General features: G+C 38.7%; 1 protein-coding gene and 1 pseudogene across 1 annotated transcript in view; both read right to left on the bottom strand.

Moving 5' to 3' along the window:
- The window catches only part of ATP1B3 (ATPase Na+/K+ transporting subunit beta 3), a 44,242-nt gene that overhangs the window by 15,672 nt on the left and 7,192 nt on the right, over nt 1-21,378 (bottom strand). The window contains exons 2-3 of the mRNA XM_024769096.1: nt 8,529-8,657; nt 3,934-4,041 (exon numbers count right to left, since the gene is read on the bottom strand). Coding sequence (XP_024624864.1) covers nt 3,934-4,041; nt 8,529-8,657 — 237 coding nt within the window. The remainder of the gene's footprint in view (nt 1-3,933; nt 4,042-8,528; nt 8,658-21,378) is intronic.
- Nucleotides 12,994-13,503, bottom strand: LOC112415935 (transmembrane protein 203-like; annotated as a pseudogene).

Raw genomic sequence — 21,378 nt, 5'->3', positions numbered from 1 at the left:
CAAGGGGGGGGGGGAAAAAACAAACCCAGAGCAGATAATGTATCTTTTAACAAGAGACTGTATCTTTTAAACACCAGAAAGGCATTCCTAAGAGCAACAATGACAATACAAAGTTTAAAAAAAGGGAGGGGGGAGGGCGTGCTGAACACTGAAGATCTAAAAGTAAATCCCCAGTATAATAAAGCAAAAGTAGAAAATGAGAGACAAACAAGAGATCCAAAACCCAACAACTAACAGAATAGCTCTAGAAAGAGAACCAGAAAACTGAGGTGAGGAAATTTTCAAGTAATAAGTTTCCTCAACTGGAGAATCTAACTCTTCATCCCGAAAGACCCCATCAAGTTTCCAACAAAGTGATATTTTAGAGACTGACACCAACACTTGGAAATTTTAGAACCCTAAGGAAATACATTTAAAAACAAAAACAAAAAACCAACACTGTTGAGCAGAAAAAGGCAAATACAAAGGAACTAAAATTCTGTACACAGCTAAACTAGAATAAAAGCAGAATTAAGTCACTTTCAGAAATGAAAGGATTAAAAACCTACATTCCATGTATCTTAAAAACATTTTTTTAATTTAAATACAAATTGAGATATAATTCACATATAACATTATGTTTCAGGTGTACAACACAATGAATGCTTGAATATTTGTACACATTGTGAAATGATCACCACGATAAGTCTAGTTAACATCTTGTCGCTATGTAAGTTACAAATTTTTTTCTTGTGATGAGGACTTTTAAGATCTACTCTCTTAGGAATTTCCCAATACGCAATACAGTAGTGTTAACTATCGTCACCATGCTGTACATTACATCCCCAGGGCTTATGTATTTCTAACTGGAAGTGTGTACCTTTTGACCTTCCTTCACAACTTCAGCCCTGCCCCCTGCTGCCTCTGGCAACAACCAATCTATCTGTTCTCTGCATCTATGAGCTTGGTTTTCTTATTTGTTTCTTAGATTCCACATGTAAGTGAGATCATTTGGTATTTGTCTGTTCATTTCACTTAGCATCATGCCCTTAAGGTCCATCCATGTTGCTGCAAATAGTAAAATTTCATTCTTTTTCTGTGGCTAAATAGTACAGTGGTATATATACAATGGAAGAGTATTCGTGTATCTTTTCTTACAAAGTTATTTGAGAATATACTCCATCAAAACTAGGGAATAAATAAAGAAAAAGAAGGCAGGAGCCAAGAAACAGTGAATCCAATCTGAAAGGGATCAAACGAACTCCCCAGATGACAGCTGGGTGGTCGAAGCCCTAAACAGAAATCAGTACAGACTGCAGCAGAGGGGAAGGACTCTAGGGAGGAGTTCTCCAGAAAAAAGGGACATAAGAGAACTCTCAAACGATGGTATACAAATAAGGGAGTTAGACGAGAGTCTCTACAGATGGTAGAATATGACGTAAAGACAAGTATAAGAAGGCAACCAATAATGAAAATAAAATAGTAATTCAATTACTTTTGAATTGAGATTAGGTGAAGGTGTGAGGCATGTGAGCTAAATCCTCATTTAACATGGCAGGAAGTAAAGACAATGTATAAAAGTGATAAATCAAGAGCCAGCAGATTGCATTTAAAGATACAGAAGAAAAAGTTCAAAAGTATGAAGTTATTTCCTGTTGAAAATGTATCCAGAATCAGACGATTTCTCACGGCCTCACTGCTCCTGACCTTGCCACTATCTCCACTCACCTAGGTGACTGCAATGGCCTCCTAACCAGCTTCCCTGATTCCCCTCTACAGTCTAGTCTCAAAAAACAGCCTGAGTGATCCTTTAAAAATCTGAGTGAGATGATGTTATTCTCTGCTTAAGAACCTCCATCTTGGTCACTGTGAAAGTCAAAGAACTGAACAACAGCCTCTAAGGCCTACACAATCCGGTCCTCCTGTAACTCCCTGACCTCAATCTCCTACTACTCTCTCCCCACTTACTCCATCCAGCCCCTCTGACTTCCTTGATGAACGCTGAACACATTGGACATTGTGAGCCTCAGGGCCTTTGCACCTACTGCTGGGTAGTTCCATGGCTACTTCCCTCATCCTTAGATCTTTCCTCAAACATTCCCTTTCAATGAGGCCTTCCCAGACCACTCTGCTTAAAATTGCAGCCCTCTCAACTCTCCCTATTTCCCTTCTCTGCCTTATTTTCCTTCACAGCACTTATTACCTTCTAACACACCGCTAGATTATAAAAACTCCATGAACACAGAAACTTTGTTCATTGATGGAAATTAGAAGAGTGCTTGACACAAAAAAGACCCTCAAAAAGAAGTATTTGTTGAATAAAGGAACAGGACTGCAGCTAGAACAGAGTACGGCAGGGAATTATTGTTCTACTTATAAGCCTTTCTTTACTATTTGGTTTTCAAACCATGGATTATACTCTCACAAAAACATCTCCATTTAAATAATAAATATACATTTAACTTCCAAGGGAAAGAGATTTAGGACGGTAGGTAGTAGAAGACCAGAATCAAAAGGTTTTTGATTTAAGAAAGGATCCAACAGAGAGGCTAAACATATATGAGAAGGATCAGTAACTAGCATAATGCTCGAGGCAGTGAGAGGGGACGAGATGCAAAACGTGACCCGGATAGGTGGACTTAGATAAGAGGAAGGGCAGCTCCCCTTGTCAGAGCAGGAGGAAAACCACAGACAAAAAGGCTGCAACTGAAGGCTGGTTTTACTGGTAACAAGGAAACTGGGGGAGTTTCCACCTGAGTATTTCTAGTTTCTCTTGAAGTAGGAAACCAGGTTATATGAAGAAAGTGAGTTATAGGGGAAAAGGTAAGGAGCTAGAGTTTTGAGTAGAGGCTGGAAATAATCCCTTCAGAGAATTACCCAGGGAAATTCAGCAGGATTGCCAGGCAGTAGATCCGATCCATTTGAGGGAGGTGATCAAGTATTCACAGTGCTAATTAGTCTTCAGAGGGCAGGCTCAAAGGAAGAGCTCCATCCAGGAATTACAGGGCTTCATCTAGGGGCATTACACGGCTTCATCTACTTGCAAGTTTTATGACAAACGGACTAAGAGGCGAGGGATTTTAGAGTACTGGCTTAAGTAAAAATGAAATGAAAAACTATGGAATTGACAAGCTTGACCAGAAGGGCAGCTGAGCGGGGAACGGCTGGGATAAAATAAAAGGGTCAGTGAACTGGAAGTCCCAGTGAGGGAGACAAAGAGCGAGGGCAAGTTAAGCAAACGAGAAGGTTGTATACGGAGCCCCATCAGCGACCGTGGCAATGGAGTCCTGCACATTCTCAGAAGCAACTGCAGGAGACTGTGGCTGAGGAAGAGCTGCGGCAGCCATGAACCAAGAGGCCATGGCGCTTGATGGCTATTCGGGTGGATGTTAATACCATGGAGCCAGGGCAGACAAAACGGAAGAGAAAACTGGGCCAGGACGGCTAATAGAAAGCACTGCAAACCAGTAGCTCTGAAAAACTCACAACCGATACACAAACTTTTTTTTTCTTTTAATGAAGAACACCATTCCTCGTCGCCACACCGCAAGCACTACACTGGACCCGAAGATCCAAATCCTTAGAGGCATCATTTCATAATATAGTTTTGCTCCATTAGTCACATGCTATTTGTTTTGATGCAGATATAAATGTTATGCTTCAATGAACTTACTCATGTACTTATTCAAGGGTAGATAAAAAAAAGATCAAATAAACTGCCCATGAGGGTTAGGCCCCTGTGCTTTCCGTAAGTCAGAATACGGACGAATCATAAATTCATCATGAATAATCGTAAATTCTACTTGCCAAGTCCTCTCAATTGACTGTGTTTAACAGAAAGAAAGAAAAAGGCAAGACAAACTCTAAGAATAATGTTTCTAAAAGTAATCATAATTTGGTACTAGTTTCTGTAATAACTAAAATCTTTAACTTACTCTAAAAAAACATACTTACACTTTAGAAATTTCTTAAGGTCACTGATGTACCCTCTATAGGATTCTGGATTAGACACGCTGAATGAAAAATCCAATGCCGTCACCGGTTTTGGAAAAACCATAAGCCCTATAGAGATAAAAGAAAAGGGGGGAAATTAATTATAGCAATTCCCTTCTCTCCCTCCTTCTCCTTACTCTTATCTCTAAAAAGGAAGATCTCAGTAAATTTTGTGGAAACTGTTTTCACAGGTAGGTTGAAATTATCAAGAACCTCCCACTTCTACCTGACTACGAAGAGACATCTAAAATGAAAAAATTCCACACCTTCACAATCACCTCGGACATTACCAATTAGAAACCTCCTCTAAATCTTAGTTAGAATTGCTCTGTTCCTTAACTTAAAAGATGCAAGTTTTACTTTGTACTTTCTACATGCATTTTCTATTAAATATTTTTAGGTTTTGCCCATTTGCCATTAATATACAGAGAAAATTTTAGCAAATCAAAATCTAAGCACTTTTGTCATTCAAATAACAACTGTATGAAAACATTCGTAAAGAAAGCTTACCTTATTCAGTGAAAGAGGGCTATACAATTTTAACTCTACCGTTAAATATTCTTCCTTCAATAATAAACACTGCTCGATAACTAAAATGTGGTTTTCTCATACTGAATTGACTCATAACCACCAACAATTTCACATTAGCAATCAACACCCATGTATATAGAATATGTTTGCATGAGTTTATTAACAGAAAATGTAAGCCTATTTATCTCTAACAATCAGGTTTCCAACTTTAAGCTTTCCTTGATTTAAAAGCATTAGATCAAAAGTGTGTCTGTACATGTATAACTGAGTCACCGTGCTGTACAGCAGATTGGCACAGCACTGTAAATCAACTCTACTTCATAAAAAAAATTTGTTTAATTTAAAAGCATTAGATCTACATTCAGCCTTGCACAAAGGCTTAAACAAAAAAATCCTAAAATTCTCACTAGTTTCTAAACATTCCCCATATATCAAAGTTATTATAGATAAGCCTTGCCTTGAATCTGAAAATAACAAGGTTGTTTTAGTTTTCATTAAAATTGCTTTTGCTGCTCTCCATGTACTGCAACTACTGAAGCCCACGTGCTGCAACTACTGAGCCCGCACGCCTACAGCCCGTGCTCCGCAACGAGAAGCCATCATGATGAGAAGCCTGCGCACCGCAACGAAGAGCAGCCCCTGCTCGCCGCAACTAGAGAAAGCCTGTGCACAGCAATGAAGACCCAATGCAGCCAAAAAGAAAAAATTGCTGCTCATAGACATCTAATTCGTTTTAGATCAAACCCAGTTTCTTTCAAATCCTAAATACTTGCCTTTGTTGATCTGCACGGTTCTTGAGTTAAACTACAATAGATCCGATGCTACTCCTATGATGAAACACTCAATGTTCCCGAATGGCAGAGCAAATCTTATTCCATATACAGCACAAAAGAGCCCCAATTAGATTCCCCATTCACCTACTATCTCAACATACCAGATCACTTGGATTTGGAGGATCTCATATGCCTTTTTTTCCTTACCCCTCCACCTACTACAAAATCAATAGTAACTTTCTGACTCTTTAATAAAAATGTTCAATGTAGAAATAAAACCTGACCATCCAGTATATGAAGTGACCATCTGTGTATGTCTGAAATTGTATGTTTTCATTTTTAAGGTTTTACAGAAGGAACAAGACATACTATACTGTAAGTGAAAAAGTATACATACAGCTTATACATAACTGTATAAAAACACCCAACTTTAAGAAAAACCCAACTTTTAATAAAACATCCAGTTTGAAAGAAATTTTAAAGAAAAATATGAAAATGTCTATGCTTTATAAAAAAAAAAAGATTACATTCCTTTAACATGACTTATTTCTATGGGAAGTTTTAAATGACTCAATTTACAAAAACTCTGTAGACCAGAATGTCTAAAACTGAATTTCTGATACAAGTTACTTCTTAGATCTTGCTGAGCAATGCTCTTGGAGCCTTAGTTCATTTAACAGCCTGTTTGAAACTCTTAAGTAAAAAAAAAACACAGCAGGAGTGTGTCGTACAGCTGCATTTTTTGACGCAGTACACCTACGTCCTCCAAATAGTCTTGGCTTACCCCAAACCATGAACATCAATAGCATGTGAAAACTACAGTAACTCTTACGTCTTTACAATTTAAACTATTGGAGCATGAATATGTGTATGCATGTGTGTACATCTATAGGGGTGTGCATGGATGGTACATGTTTATATCATATGCATGTATATGTTAATACACATACCGATTTCAAACTAGCATTTATTTTACCAGGTGCAAATACATTATTGAAATGATGCCATTTAAAAATAAAACTTAGGGCCTCCCTGGTGGCGGAGTGGTTGAGAGTCCGCCTGCCGATGCAGGGGACGCGGGTTCGTGCCCCGGTCTGGGAAGATCCCATATGCCGCGGAGCGGCTGGGCCCGTGAGCCATGGCCGCTAAGCCTGCGCGTCCGGAGCCTGTGCTCCGCAACGGGAGAGGCTGCAACAGTGAGAGGCCCGCGTACCGCAAAAAAAAAACCCAAAAAAACCCAAAAAAACTTAATATGGTCATTGTTAAAAAAAAAAACCAAAAACCTTAGAAAAAAGAAGAAGTAGAAATAAAATTTAATTACCCATAATTCCTTTATGAAGAGAAAATCATATTTAACAAACTAGTATACATTCATCTAATATTATATTGATATATAATATGAATACGTGTGCATATATATTTGTTTATTTGAACTAATATTAAGTTTTTAAGTACTATAATACACTTGGTGAATGATTTTAAGGAACTCAGTTTAAAAGTATATACTTAAAAAAGTATATTGAACACATTTTACTGATTATTCATGAAATTATAAATGGTTTAATATTTCTGAAATAGATCAGCTTATGTTCAACAGTAATAGTCACATAACTTAAGGCAGCAAGAGAAATAATTATCTTAGAATTCATCTAGGTAGAAAGAAAGCAGGGCTACAATGAAAGATGAGGAAAAAATTAGCATGGAGCTGGTCTCAGATACATGGTCAAATAGACCAAAAGAGTTATTCATGATATTTAGATAAATATTAGCTGCAAACAAAGGAAAAGCTGTGAGAACAAATTTTTTAAGAAAACTGGTTGGGGAAACTGGTTCAATCTCGCTGCTGATGTAGCTGAGAAGTCCATGCAGTGGGCAAGGATCTAGGCTAGGGTTCCTCAGCCGTGGGCCTACTGACATTCTGGACTGGATGATTCTTTGTTGTGGGACGTTGTACCATGCACTATAGGGATGTTTAGCAGCACCCCTGGCCTCTACTCACAGTAGCATGTCTGCAGTTGTGACAACCAAAAATGTCTCCAGACAGTGCTGAATGGCCTTGGGGGGCAAATCACTGCTGGAAGAGAACCACTGCTGCAGACAGAAACCTCCTGCTGCAGACTCCCACCTTCCCTGGCCTGCATGCCCACTCGGCCTGCATGCCCACTCTGCCTGCTGCCCAAATCACGGTCCTCCATGGAGAGCCGTCCCTTTGCTAGCATCTCTGGACGTTGTTTATATTTCTGGGAATTAGATACACTGGAGTTCTGCACATTATTGTTATTTACTAGCACTTTGAGGACAAGGGCCGTGTGCACCAACGAAAGCGGAGCTAACATTCAAAGACCAACTGTTTAAAAAGAATAAAATCAGGAAGGAGAAAATGTGACTTAAACAAGTGCTCCAGTTAAGATTTTCTTCTGTACGAAGGTACATTCTCCAGTATCCTAGAGGAAATTTTTTTCCCTAAGACAATCAATAGAGAATAATTCAACATATTAAGAGTATGCTCATTTTATTCTCTATTGACTTCTTACCATTTCCACACTAAGCAATTAAAAACACGAAGCATGGGGCTTCCTTGGTGGCGCAGTGGTTGAGAGTCCACCTGCCGATGCAGGGGACACGGGTTCGTGCCCCGGTCCGGGAAGATCCCACATGCCGGGGAGCGGCTGGGCCCATGAGCCATGGCCGCTGAGCCTGCGCATCCGGAGCCTGTGCTCCGCAATGGGAGAGGCCACAACAGTGAGAGGCCCGCGTACCGCAAAAAAACAAACAAAAACATGAAGCATGTATTTTACAAGACCAATGCTCTAACCCACACCAGAGCTGAAATATATACTTCATAAGTAAATTACTCAGAGCAAAGTGAAATTACTACACAATATTCATAAACACCATTCATAATTATAACTATATTCATCAATCTGGCTTCACTTTAACTCTCAATATTCATTTCTGCTTACTCTTGGCAAAAGACTCAAGATTTATCAGCCAGGGTTTTGTATCACTGTGTAAATATTAAAGGTTTTTATATCAGTATGTAAATATTAAAGGTCTTTATATCACTATGTAAATATTAAAGGTCTTTATATCACTATGTAAATATTAAACAACAAACAAAATCAAAACTTTCACATTATCTAACCCTAAAGTTTAACATCTTCTACCGGCTATATAATACAGACTTACGGAGAAGATAAAGTATAACCCAATTTTGTTACAAGCCATGATAATCACAACATAATTAATTACCTGGACTAGGAATCTGGTCACGATATTTTGGAATCTCATCGTTCAGAGTCTGAAGCATAGCCCACATTGTGAATGTAAAGAGTGCAGCCAGGAACCCATAAAAGACTAGGTAGAAGAGCAAGATCAAACCTGTAAAAGAAAATAAAACTCACAAAGTTGAAGATATACACATTGTGTGTGTGTGTGTGTGTGCATGTGTGTGTGTGTGTGTGTGTGTGTGTGATGTGGCCAGGGTAAAAAAACAGACCCATCATTGCAAGGCTAGAACTCCAAGCTTTGCCATGCACACAGCCAAGTATCTTCATATTCAGAGCGATATGAATTTGCCCAAGCAAGGGGTATTTCAGCAGGCAGCACCCACCCACATCCTGTGACCCCCTCCTCTCCTCTGATACTTCCAAGTACAAGTAGCTTCCACAGATCATACTGATTCAAGATCAGAGCTTTAAAATTCCAGCACATAAGGGAGTATTTCCCGAAATGGAGTTAATGCTCTCTAGAAAGAAAAAAGATGATTTTAGGTTGGACAAAACCCCCAGTATGTATACGTGACAAACAAAAAAATTAACACATAGGACTTCCCCAGTGGTCCAGTGGTTAAGACTCCGTGCTTCCACTACAGGAGCCATGGGTTCAATCCTAGGGGAAGTTCTGCATGCCGCACAGGCGGACAAAAAAAAAAAAAAAGAATTAGCACATCAACCCTGTATTTCACAGTAATTATTAGCATAAATTTGGGTTTTAAAAAGTGAGCTGATTTAGAGTATAGCCAGGAAACATGCAGAGAAGGTAAATCATGAAGCTGGTATCAATGAATAAAGTATAGGAAACACTGGTTGAGTGGAAGCGTCATGCAGAAGTGAAGAGAGGAGCATCCCAACCAGTGGGACTTGACAACTCCCTGCTAAGCACGCAGCAAGAGCTGGCAGACGCAAGTTTCAACATCAAGGGCTTAACCTTTTTTTCTTCACAATCTGGAAACACTAAGACCTATCCTAAGCCAGTGATTTATTTTGTGAACATGTAGAATTATTTTTCTCAAATGTCTATATTCAAAGATCTAACATCTTAAGTGGTCACCATCAAGATTATATATTAGAATATATTGTTAACGTCACACATTTATATTTGAACATTTAAAAACTGATCAAAGGGGACTTCCCTGGCAGTACAATGGTTAAGACTCCGCGCTTCCAATGCAGAGGGCACGGGTTGGATCCCTGGTCAGGGAGCTAAGATCCCACATGCCACGCAGCACAGCCAAAAAAAAATCTGATCAAAGAATATTCAATAAATCCCCAGTTACAGCAACAGTAAAGAACACTTAATTCCCCAAAGTTGAATTAACATCAGCTTCATTTTCCAGTCTTAAGATAAACCTGCTTATTAATATTTGTCTTAGCAGAAGGGCTAGAGCAGGGGTTCCTAACCTGGAATCTATGGACCCTTCACCCTCACTCATCCCCAGAAGGATTAACTTCAGAGCTTCTATGACTTCTGTAATAATACAGTTCTGAATATATCCATTTTTCTTCTGCAGAGTGGCTCTACAACGTTCCTGTGATGCTCAAAAGACCCTGTGACCCCGAAACAGATTGTGGCAAAAGCTAGATAACTTTCATTTGTTACCTGCGGGCCAGGAAACTACCTCCCCTTTTTCTAAGCAAAGGGGAAACAGTTAAAGCAATTTCATTTTAATTTAGACCAGCATTCCCCATCCTCCCCCTGCCCCAATTACCAGGAGGCCAAAATAGGGAGCGAAAGGACAGAAGGAAGAAAGGAGCACAGGATGTCGCCTCCAGACAGCATCACTTCCCTATCACACAGAGTGATCCTGTTGCAGAAACACAAAGGAAGACCAATCTCAAAGAAGTGATCAGTTTACTACAGAGGTAGATGAAATACGTGCAAAGCCCAAAGGATGGTTTAATGAGATACAGAAGAAAAACCATTCTTTCAGATCTGAGTATTTGTAGGAACTAATGGATAAACTCCTCCACAGAGCAGACCAGGGTACAAATATATAAATGTGATAATGAGTGGGGAATGTGTTCCATCCAGTAAAGTCTCACTTATAGAGCAGGCAGACTGAGGCCACAGTAGTTTGTCAACTGACGCAGGAGATATTAAACTGGAGAAGTTTAAAACAGGTGCCAGGAGTTTAATTATTTAGCGGTGTTTCAAAGTCATCTGAAAATATGCTTACCATTTTCAAATTTGATTTTAAATTTTCAGGAAAAATAATATAAAGCGGATTTATAAAAACGGTTACAAAGCAAATGAACATATAGCAAACACGAACAGAAGTGTAAAAACTTCCTATAAAGAGTTGGGTTGGGACTTCCCTGGTGGTCCAGCGGTTAAGACTTCACCTTCCAATGCAGGGGGTGCGGGTTCCATCCCTGGTAGGGGAGCTAAGATCCCACATGCTTCGGGGCCAAAAAAAAAAAAAACCACAACATAAAACAGAAGCAATATTGTAGCAAATTCAATAAAGACTTTAAAAATGGTCCACATCAAAAAAATCTCAAAAAAAAAAAGTTAGGTTCATAAAATAGATACACAGATTAACAGCCATGCCCCAAACCTGATGCCATGTACTAGTGGCCATTAAGTCAATTTTGAATGTAGGGAGTGTACCGAGTAGATAAGTGATTTTCAGCACTGAAGCCAATTTCCCCTGCTTGATAAGATCCTCTCGCCAAGAACACACTTAACATTTAAAAACTAAAATTAATCTCACTTGTAAAAACCACATATAAAGACCACTCGCAAGGATGGCAGTACTTTATCAACTTAACCACCTTTCTCCTACACTAAGAAAAAAAAACCTGAAAATAAAAACAGAAGTTGTAAACTGCTGTTCTTATATATCAGTATCTTGCAGTTATTTACTCAGATGCATTCCTGACAATGACAGGGATGAAACGAATTGAGCTACCCTACCTGAGTAATAGGTAGTGCAGATGGGACCTGTTCAGTGTGCCATGTCTGCCTCAGTGCTAGTTAATGTAAGCAGGGAACAGGTCTCAAACACACTTTGAGACCGTGTGTTGAACCGTGATCTGACTCCCTACTTCTGCAAACTTCCTAGTTACCTGAGGGTACCTAGACAACAGAAAGACTATGCCTTATCCTCAGAGAATTCTGATGAGAAACAACTTCCCCTTGGTAAATAAATTAATAACCTGTTTATAGTTAAAAATAACTTAAAGCAGAGGCAGGTATAATCTTTTAAAAAATCAATTATATGGACAAGTACAAATGTAAAGTCCTTTGTATATTCAAATTTTTATAAGGAGCTATTTATTGAGGTATAGTTCACATTTCATTCACCTATGAGTGGAACTGCTTGATCATATGGTAATTCTGTTTAGTATTTTGAGTTAAGTACCAGACTATTTTCCAAAGCATCTACAACATTCTACATTCCCACCAGCAGGATTCCAATTTCTCCACATTCTCATTAATACTTCCTAGTGGGTTTAATTTGCATTTCCCTAATGACTAATGATGTTGAGCATTTTTTCATGAGCTTATTGGTCATTTGTACCTTCTTTAGAGAACTGTCTATTCAGATCCTTGGCCCATTTTTAAATTTGGTTGTCTTTTTATTGAGTTCTAAGAGTTCTTTATATATTATAGGCACGAGCCTCTTGTCAGATACATGATGTTCAATTATTTTCTCCCATTCTGTGGGTTGTCTTTTCACTTTCATGACAGTGCCCTTTATTATTATTTTTTTCAGCAAAACATTCTTATTTTATTTTTATCTCAGCAAATGTTCTCATTTGGCACCCGACTGGCATCAAACCAAAGCCCTTAGGCTGACAGGTGTGGGCTGAGACCACTCGCAAACTTCCCACGTGTAGGTCTCAACGGCAATGCGCATCAGAGCACCTATTCCTCTCTCTAGTCCCTTAGGGTGGCCTAAAGGTCTCAGGTGCGCTAACAGTGCTGGCCACGAGGTGGTGGAAAAGTTGTGACACTGAAATCTGCTGGGGTAGGAAACCAAGCAGTGCCTTGAAAGCAAGTTCTTTTCTCAGGCGACAGATACCCAGATAGGGTCCTGATCATGCTTATTCAACATACTCCTGTCTGCCTGGTTACACTTTTTAGAGCTCAAGCATCTAAGGAAGTCTTGTCTGGCAGGATGGGACAGTAAGCTCTCAGGTCAGCACTGTTGGCCTGCGGAAATCCCGAGTCCAGCTTTGCAGCCTTTGCACAGTGGGTACTTTCCCAGGATCCATGAAAATACTCAGAGCCCATCAGGACATTTTACTTATATGCAGTTTCCAACTGTCAGAGGAGTTCAGGACTGTCTGGCCTTCTCAGGATCTCAGTTCAAGATTAGCTATTCAAAGCATGAAATAAGAGGGAATACGTTTTAAGAATCAAGGCTGCTCTTTTCAGCCCTGCTGAGGGAACAATTTCAGACATGACTTTTAGAGAGGAAGCTGGGCACTCAGCAGGGCACAAGGTGGCTTTCAGACCAAGACTCCTCCTCTGGTGCGGCGGAAGTGGGACCTCGGCGTGGGGTCCCGCATTCTAGCTTTTCTTCTGCGAGCCTAGTTGACCGGCAGGCAGGGATCATGAGCAGCTGCAGGAGAATGAAGACCGGAGACGTGATCAGGCCGAACCAGAGCTCCCGAGTCCGCTCCACCAGCTTCTGGCACAGCAACATCTCGAAGACGAGCTTCAGGCTAAGAACCGTGAGGACCCAGAAAAGGTGGAGCACGGCCAGCCGCTTGGAAGAGGCGCACGGCAACGACGGAAACGACAGTAGTGAAGTTGGTGCTGAGCTGGTCAGCGGCGAAGAAGGGCACGAACACGTTCCACCAGCAGAGGCCGGAGCCAGGCCGTCCACACGCAGGGCCAGCAGCACAGAGAACACCGAAAGGGCCATCAGTTGCACGAAGACCTCGAAGGGAGCGAAGCCCAGCAACTGCACCAGCTCCCCGAGCGCGAAAAGCATCGCTCCGGTAGAGCGCGGGCCAGGGCCCCGGGCGACGGTCTCACCCGCCTGGCTGCGCCGCCACTCCCCATGGGCCTCGCTGGCGCCTGCGCCGTCGTCGCGGCCAGCGAGCTGCAGAAAGTGGCCCTGCCTGCCTTGGCTCTCGGCCCCAGCCCAGGACCCAGCACTGGCCGCCAGCTGATGCCCGCCTTGCTCGGACGCCATGCCCCGCTGGGCGCCGACAGTGTCCTTTAAAGCAGAGAAGTTCTTAATCTCAAGGAAGTCCAACTTATCTATTTTTCTCCTTGGTTGCTTGACTTTTGGTATCATATCGAAAACACCACTGCCTAATCCAAAGTCATGAAGACTTGTAATTATATTTTCTTCTAAGAATTTTTAGTTTTAGCTCTTTAAGTTTGGGTCTTTGATCCACCGTGTGTTAATTTTTGTACATGCTATGAAGACGGGAACATTGGGGTTTGGGATAAAAACTGGGCAAGGTCCTGGATGGGTTGGTAAAAATCTAAATCTCTCCATAGAGAATCTCCATACCTGACCAGCTCTTGGCTACCTATGCCTCATCCCTGAATGCTATGACAGGGATGTCTAAATACAAAGAGGAGGTGCAGAGAACCAATAATTACAAAATACTGAGAAGAAAAACTAATCCAATAAAGTATCAAATGCAACAAAGAAAGTAATGCCTGAAAAAACTGGGTTGTAACAGGGTACAGAACCAGGGGGGGTAGCATGAGTATAATTAAAATACAGAGTATAAGGTAAGAGGATAATTTTTCAAAATCTGATTTCATATTCTGATTGTTAAAATTTTAAAACTTAGTAGATAGCTGAACTGGAGAAGAGTCAAATAATAATAAAAAAAAAATCCAGACACCTAACAAAAAAGCAAACCAAAGACTGGGAAAAATATTTTGCATAATATGAAACCAATAAATTACTTATTTGCAATCTAGAATATATAAAGAACTCTTACAACAAAACAAATTTCTAAAACATGGACAAACGTTTTGAACAGAAACTTCATCAAAAATGTAATGAGAATTGCAAAACACTAAAGCTCATGAAAACATACTCAACATCACTAGTTATCCAGGAAGGGCAAATCAAAACCACTACATGCTCACCAGAACGCTAGAAATTCTAAAGACCGACCATACCAAGTGATGATCTAGGAGCGGGGCAGCTGACCCTCTAATACCTGCTGGTGGGAATGTGCCAAAACAAAAACTGATTTTGGAAAACAATTTTTTGAAAAGTTAGTAGCATATGCCTATGACAGGATCCAGCCAATCCATTCCTAGATATTTAACCAAGAAAAACGAAAGCACACGTTCACAGAAGTGTATGAATATTCGTAAATGCTGTATTTGTAATCACTAAAAACTCCAAACAACCCAAAAGCACATCTACAGATGAATTAATAAATAAATTCTGGCATATAATACAATGGAATACTATTCATGAACTACTTCTCAAAGTAACTGTGCTGAATGAAACAACTCAGCACTCCTGACCCCAAAGAGAACAAGCTACATGATTCCATGCATTTAAAGTTTCAGAAAATACAAACGAATCTAAACTGTCAAAAAACAGATCTATTTTTGCCCGGATACTGGGGAGGTAGGGAAAGAAAAGGATTACAAATGGGAAAGAGGAAATCTGGGGAGTGATGAATATTTTCATTACCTTGATTAGAGCGATAGTTCCATGGGTACAATATATGTATATGCATATAGGTGAATACACATCAAAACTCAAGTTATACATTTTAATTTTAAATACGTGCAGTTTACCATATGTCACAATTATACCTCAATAAAGTTATTTAAAAAACAAAAATTTGGAAGAAGGCCTAACCTAGAGAACTAGCCAAGCCAAAGAAAATTCAGTGAGCTAAAAGATCAAACCAAGGTGTTTTACAATACTGGGCAAAAAGACAGAGAGTGTGTACGGAGATTGCTGAGACACGGGAGACAGAACCAGAATATCAATAAATCCAACAGGAATTCCACCAGAAAAGGGGATGGGGAGGAATGCCCAAAGAAATAACACATTTTGTGTCTAGATTGGAAAAGATTGAAAAATATTAGAAAATACCCTATACCTAGATAGAAAAAGGTAAAATTTCAGAATACTAAAAATAAAGTGAAAATTTCTTAAAGCTTCTAAGAAGATAAAATGGGTTTTACCTAGAGCAGAGAAATATGACTGACAGGTATCTCATCAGCCAAAAATAAAACAGTATATTCCAAACTGAGGAGGCTTTAAGTTTTAGCTACACTGTCTTCATTTCCTTCTTTTTGGAAGAAAAACTTATATATTATCTAACCTGAAAAAAAAGGACAAAGTTCACAGACTAAATTCTAGAAAAAGCTAATATAATTGTATTTTTCATTTTTTAAAGTTTTCTTTAAAAATCTAAGACAAGAAAAATATATAAAGCAATGGTGAGCAAAGAAACCAGTAAGACTTGCTGGTAACATCTAAGTAAGTGTTGATTTTAATTTCTTTTCCTTATCAGGTCTGAGGAATAACTTACATACAATAATTTTCATTGATTCCAAGCGCACAATCCCAATGAGTAGACAGTTGCATGTATTGTGAAACCACCACTACACTAATGATACAGAACATTTCTATCACCTCTGAAAGGTTCCTTGTGCCCGTTTGCAATCTGTACATCCTTCAGCCAGCCAATGATCTCCTTTTGCCACTACATTAGTCTGTATTTTACACAGTTAAAATTTGATTTTAATTTAATAACAAGTTAAAATCCCAAAAATATTAAGGTAGGAATAATTTAATAGTAGTCTAATAAAAGACATTCTCAAAGTGGGTTAAAGAAAACCTTATAGCACTATAAATAAATGCTATTTATAGATAAAAACCTAAAATTATAACACATATTGGTTGAAAATAAAGTAGATCTTGGCTAACAAAAAGAAATGTAGAAGTGGCATTATTCCTGTAAGCAAACTATTTAGAATTCAAGGCAAAAGGTATTAACAAAGCAAAGATATTCTCTATTAATAAAAAGTAAACAAAACACATCAAGAAGATACAGCATAAAAGCCATGAACATTTGTGATGCTAAGTGGCTTAAGATATGTAAAGCAAAATTTATCACAATCATCTGTAGAGATTTTAACGTACCTCTTCCAGAAATCCACAGATCAGGTAAACAATAACAAAAAGGATAATATTTTAAAAACACAACTAATAGTTATATAATATATGTAAAACTTTGTAGCCACCAGAAAATATACTCTTTATAAACCTGGAACATTGCCTCGAAACTGACCATGACTTAAATTTCAAAAAAACCAAACCAAAACAAAATAAAAAATAACCTAAAAAAAAAAAAAAATCAAGGCCACATTTTTCAAAATCAAAGTATGTTAGAGAAGTATAACAAAAAATTAGAAGTATAACAAAAAATTAGAAGTATAACAAAAAAGTATAACAAAAATTTAGAAAATGGACTGCTTTGGATTAAAAAGACAACAAAACCCAAAACATTCAAAATTCAAAACAATCATGTAACCAAAGCAGAACACAAAGGAAAATCCATAGCCTTATACGCATTCACTAAAAAACCAGACTAACCAAAAAAGCCAGGTTTTAAACTCAAGAGTAAAATAAATTCAAGGAAAGTAGGAGATTTAAGATACAAGCACAAGTTAATGGAAACAAATGCAAAAAAAAATCATTAATTTTATCAATAAAACCAATTTCCAACTAGTAAGCTCGAAAATAGATGAAATATATGATTTTTAAAGAAAATAAACATATTCAAATCAGAAGTTGTTACAAGAAATAAAGAGCTCTATCCCTAAAAGAGACACTATGTCCAAACGGCTTTAGTTCTCCCAATTTTCAAGTAGATTCTTTCTCTACACACAAGCTCTCCTTTTTGTATGCTCCGTAAGTTACCTAAATCTTTATAAGGCTAGCACTCTCCAGATACCAAAACGAAACAGACAGTACTCGCACAGATTTCACAAATTTATTTTATTTTAAACGCTTACATAGAGCTTACATGCTATAGAGTGATAATGACACAGGAACAGAGATACAGATTAATAATAAAACATAACAATAATCAGGAAAGGAGCCATATAAAACCCAAGTAACAAAGCGGGCACTTCAAATCAGTGAGAAAATGATGGATTATTCAATATATTTTGAGATAAGTGATCAGGAACTGCCTATAAAAGACTGTTAAATTTGTAATAATATTTATTTAAACAAGTACAATTTTTAAAATAAAAGAATTAAGAGACAAAAGACAGCAAAAAGACGAGCAGGTCGCTGTAAAGAAACGAAAACTGAGCAAACATAAGTTGCAATTATCAGAGATACTGCAAATTAAACCAACCAAGACACCAGCATCCCATCAAACTGGCAAAAATTTTTAAAGAGTGATGATAACCAATGCTCAGAAAGTTGAAGGGAAACAGGTAATTTGATCCCTGCTGGTGAGAGTATACACTGGTACAGCTTTTCTGGAGGACAATAAATTAATATAAAAATAAACATATACTATAAACTGGTGATTCCATTTCTCAGTGACTACCCTGGATAAATAGTTGCACACATGCACTGCACAATTTGCAAGACAAAAATTGCAAACAATCTAAATATTCATCACAAAGAAATATATATATATCTTGGATATATATCCCCACACTATGGAATATTATGCAATGACTCAAAGGAATGAGATAAATAAATGGGGGGGGGAGAGAGAGACAGAGACATGGAAACAGTCAAGACATATTAAGTGAAAAAAAGCATGTTCTAGAACATACATTCTTCCTATTACTCATGTAAAAGTGGAAAATTAATTATTCCTACATAGTCCATATATACTCATATACATATACACACACACACACACACACACACATATATACATATACACATATATAAGTGTGTTGAAAAAGGACTGGTAGGAAAACTGATAAGCAATCATTATCTGTGGGAAAGACTGCGACTGGTAGAAGGCAGTGAAGAGAAACAATATATTCATGTATTCTTTTTTCTCCAATATCCAATTAGGAATACTTACAAATACACAGAAAAGTTAAAAGAAATGTAAGTGAACACGCATAAACCCCACCTAGATTCTACAGTAAAGTCTACTATATTTACCTCTTATCTATTTTTTTTTTAAGAATTTCAAGTTGCAGATGTCAGTACACTTAACCCCTAAATACTTCAACATTACATTAACTAAAATTGAGGGGAAATTGCATTCAGCAAAATACACAAATCTCCAAGGTACCATGACACGGTTGTTGAGAAATACATTCACCTCTATGATTCAAACAGCTATCATTGCCAACACCCTATAAAGTTCTCATGCCCCTTCCCAGTCAATCCCCATGACCACCATCCTAGAGGCAAACACCATTCTGGGCTTTTCCCCAGCATAGGTAAGTATGGCTTGATTTAGAATTTCAAAGAAATGAAATTATATGGCATATTCTCTTTGGTAAAGCTTCTTTTCTGCTCAGCCTAATTGTGGGATTTACCCATGTTTTGTGTTACCTGTAGTTTGCTCCTTTTTACTGTTGAGTAGTATTCCACTGTGTGGACACTGGTTTGTTTATCCATTCTACTGCCGGACACCTGGGCTCTTTCCAGTTTGGAGCTACTATGAATATTTTGTGTATTTTTGTGGACATATGTTTTCATTTCTCTTGGGTAAACTGCTGGAGATCATGGGGTAAGTGTATATTTACTTGTACAGGAAATTGTTAGACCTTTATCCAAAGTGGATATACCACATATGCTTTAAAAAGTATGATAGGTAACAGTGGTTACCCAGGGAAGAAGCTGAGGATGACAGTGGACTTATTGACTATTCACATCTGTACTATAAAAACTCAAATAATGAAGTTACTTTTGTCATATGAAAAAAAACAAAGCCAAGAGTCCATATTCCATTTAAGACACGTTCAGGTTTCTTGGATTAGCCTACGCTGACCACTAACTAACTTCTAAAGCATAGGTCAGCAAATCATGTCTGCTGCCTGTTCTTGTAAATAAAATACTGGAATGCAGCTAGGCCACTAGTAAACATATTGTTTACGGCCGCTTTCAAGCTACTAACAGCAGAGTTGAGTAGCTGCAACACATACTGTATTCCTGGCAAAGCCTAAAATATTATCTGGTCCTTTAAAGAAAAAGTTTGCAGCCTCCTGTTCAAAAGCATTTATATAGGCCTTGATTTTCATTCCAATGTGACATCTGAAACTATCTCACGCAACTTCTCCCTTACAGAGGAAACTAAGACCAAGAGATTTTTAATGACTCACCTAAGCTTAGATGGAGATGTGGAATTCTAATTCAGGTCTGTATTCTGAATCCTAGTCTGATCATCTTCTCAGTACACTGGTAAACTTCTAAGACGTATCAAGCAAAAATACATAGGCCCACAGGCTCACTTTGACTACGATGCCCTATCTGGAAACTTCAGTGAATGAGAAATTTAGTGGAACAGGATCATGGTGAGCTGAGGGGAACGATGAACAAGTTTCTCCACAAACAAGACTTTCATAGTGTGGAGCTATACCAATTAATCAAAGTACTCTCGACTTTAGCCCAACGACCAGGTGAATCACAAGTGGAAACTGACTAAATGACAATTTATTCATCAAAAAAATAGTAAGTGCTTACTATGTGCTAGATGTTGTAGGGACATAAAATGTACCTGTGATTCCTGCTCTGTGAGAACATCCAGCTAGTGGGAGCAACGTATATAAACAACTCTAATCCAGGATACAAAATTTTTAGGTGTTATAGACGATAAATGTATTATTTTCACCTGGGCAAGTCCAAGAAGGCTTACGGCAGAGAGGGCACTAGATCTATGAAGCAGGGGAGAATTTATGATGCAGAGAATGAAGGGCACGGGAGAGGGAATGAGTAGGGCATTCCAGACCAAGGGGCCTTAGACATACCCATTTGGCTATGACATGTGGTGTACAGGGAGCAGGGTGTAAAATGACAGATTATATAAGGTTGGAAATGTAGTTCTAAGCCAATATGTAATATATCCGGAATACCAGGCTGTCTGGAACTGATTTAAACCTTCTGAAAGCAGTGGGGATCCCAACAGCTTTGGGGTATAGGGAGTAGCTTGACCAAAGCTGCAGCCTTAGAAATAATCTGATAGCAGTGAAGTTACACTGGTTTAGGTCACAATGATTCTGATTCCTTGGATCTTTCTGGGGCTGCACCAGAAGAGCCTAACTTCCCCAGTCAACAACACTACACTTTTTATAAGCAGCAGATAAAAGTTGGAAAGCCAGTGGTCTCTTTAAACTAGGACCAATTTTGAAAGAAATTTACAAAAGATCTTCATCTAGTGCTTTAAGTTTTTTAATCAGACAATTTACAAGAAAAGGCACTACCAGATCCTGAAAAAGTGGGGCAGGGTTGGTGGGAATATTGAGGGCTCTGCAATGTGCAACAGGTGGTTAGCATTATGAAGCTAGGAAAAACAAGCACCCTGGGCTCCCTCTGAATGCCTGTTTTCACAAGATACTGGAGGGTGGGGTGAGGTGGGGCAGTGGTGAGTAGGTCAGAGAAAATTAATTCCTGAATTAACTGTAGCAGTGGTAATGAGGGTGTGGGTCACCAAGAGATTCAAGAGATGTTATGGAAGTACAATTGGCATGGTTTGGTCAGGTTCAGAGCCCAGATGACAGAAATGGTAGTGACAGTCTTCAAAACTTGCAAATACAGAAGCAACTCACAACTTCAGTGGAGGAAGGGGAAAGAGCTCTGTTTATCAGTTGATAAACAAGGTACTGGAGTTGTCCAAGCCTCACTCTCAGGTTTTTTTTTTTTTTTTTTTTTTTTGGG

This window comes from Neophocaena asiaeorientalis, unplaced genomic scaffold, assembly GCF_003031525.2.
Source record: "Neophocaena asiaeorientalis asiaeorientalis breed wild unplaced genomic scaffold, Neophocaena_asiaeorientalis_V1.1 scaffold118, whole genome shotgun sequence".
Classification (NCBI taxonomy): domain Eukaryota; kingdom Metazoa; phylum Chordata; class Mammalia; order Artiodactyla; family Phocoenidae; genus Neophocaena; species Neophocaena asiaeorientalis.
Note: the sequence above shows the minus strand (reverse complement) of the source record. Positions and strands in the feature narration are given on the sequence as shown.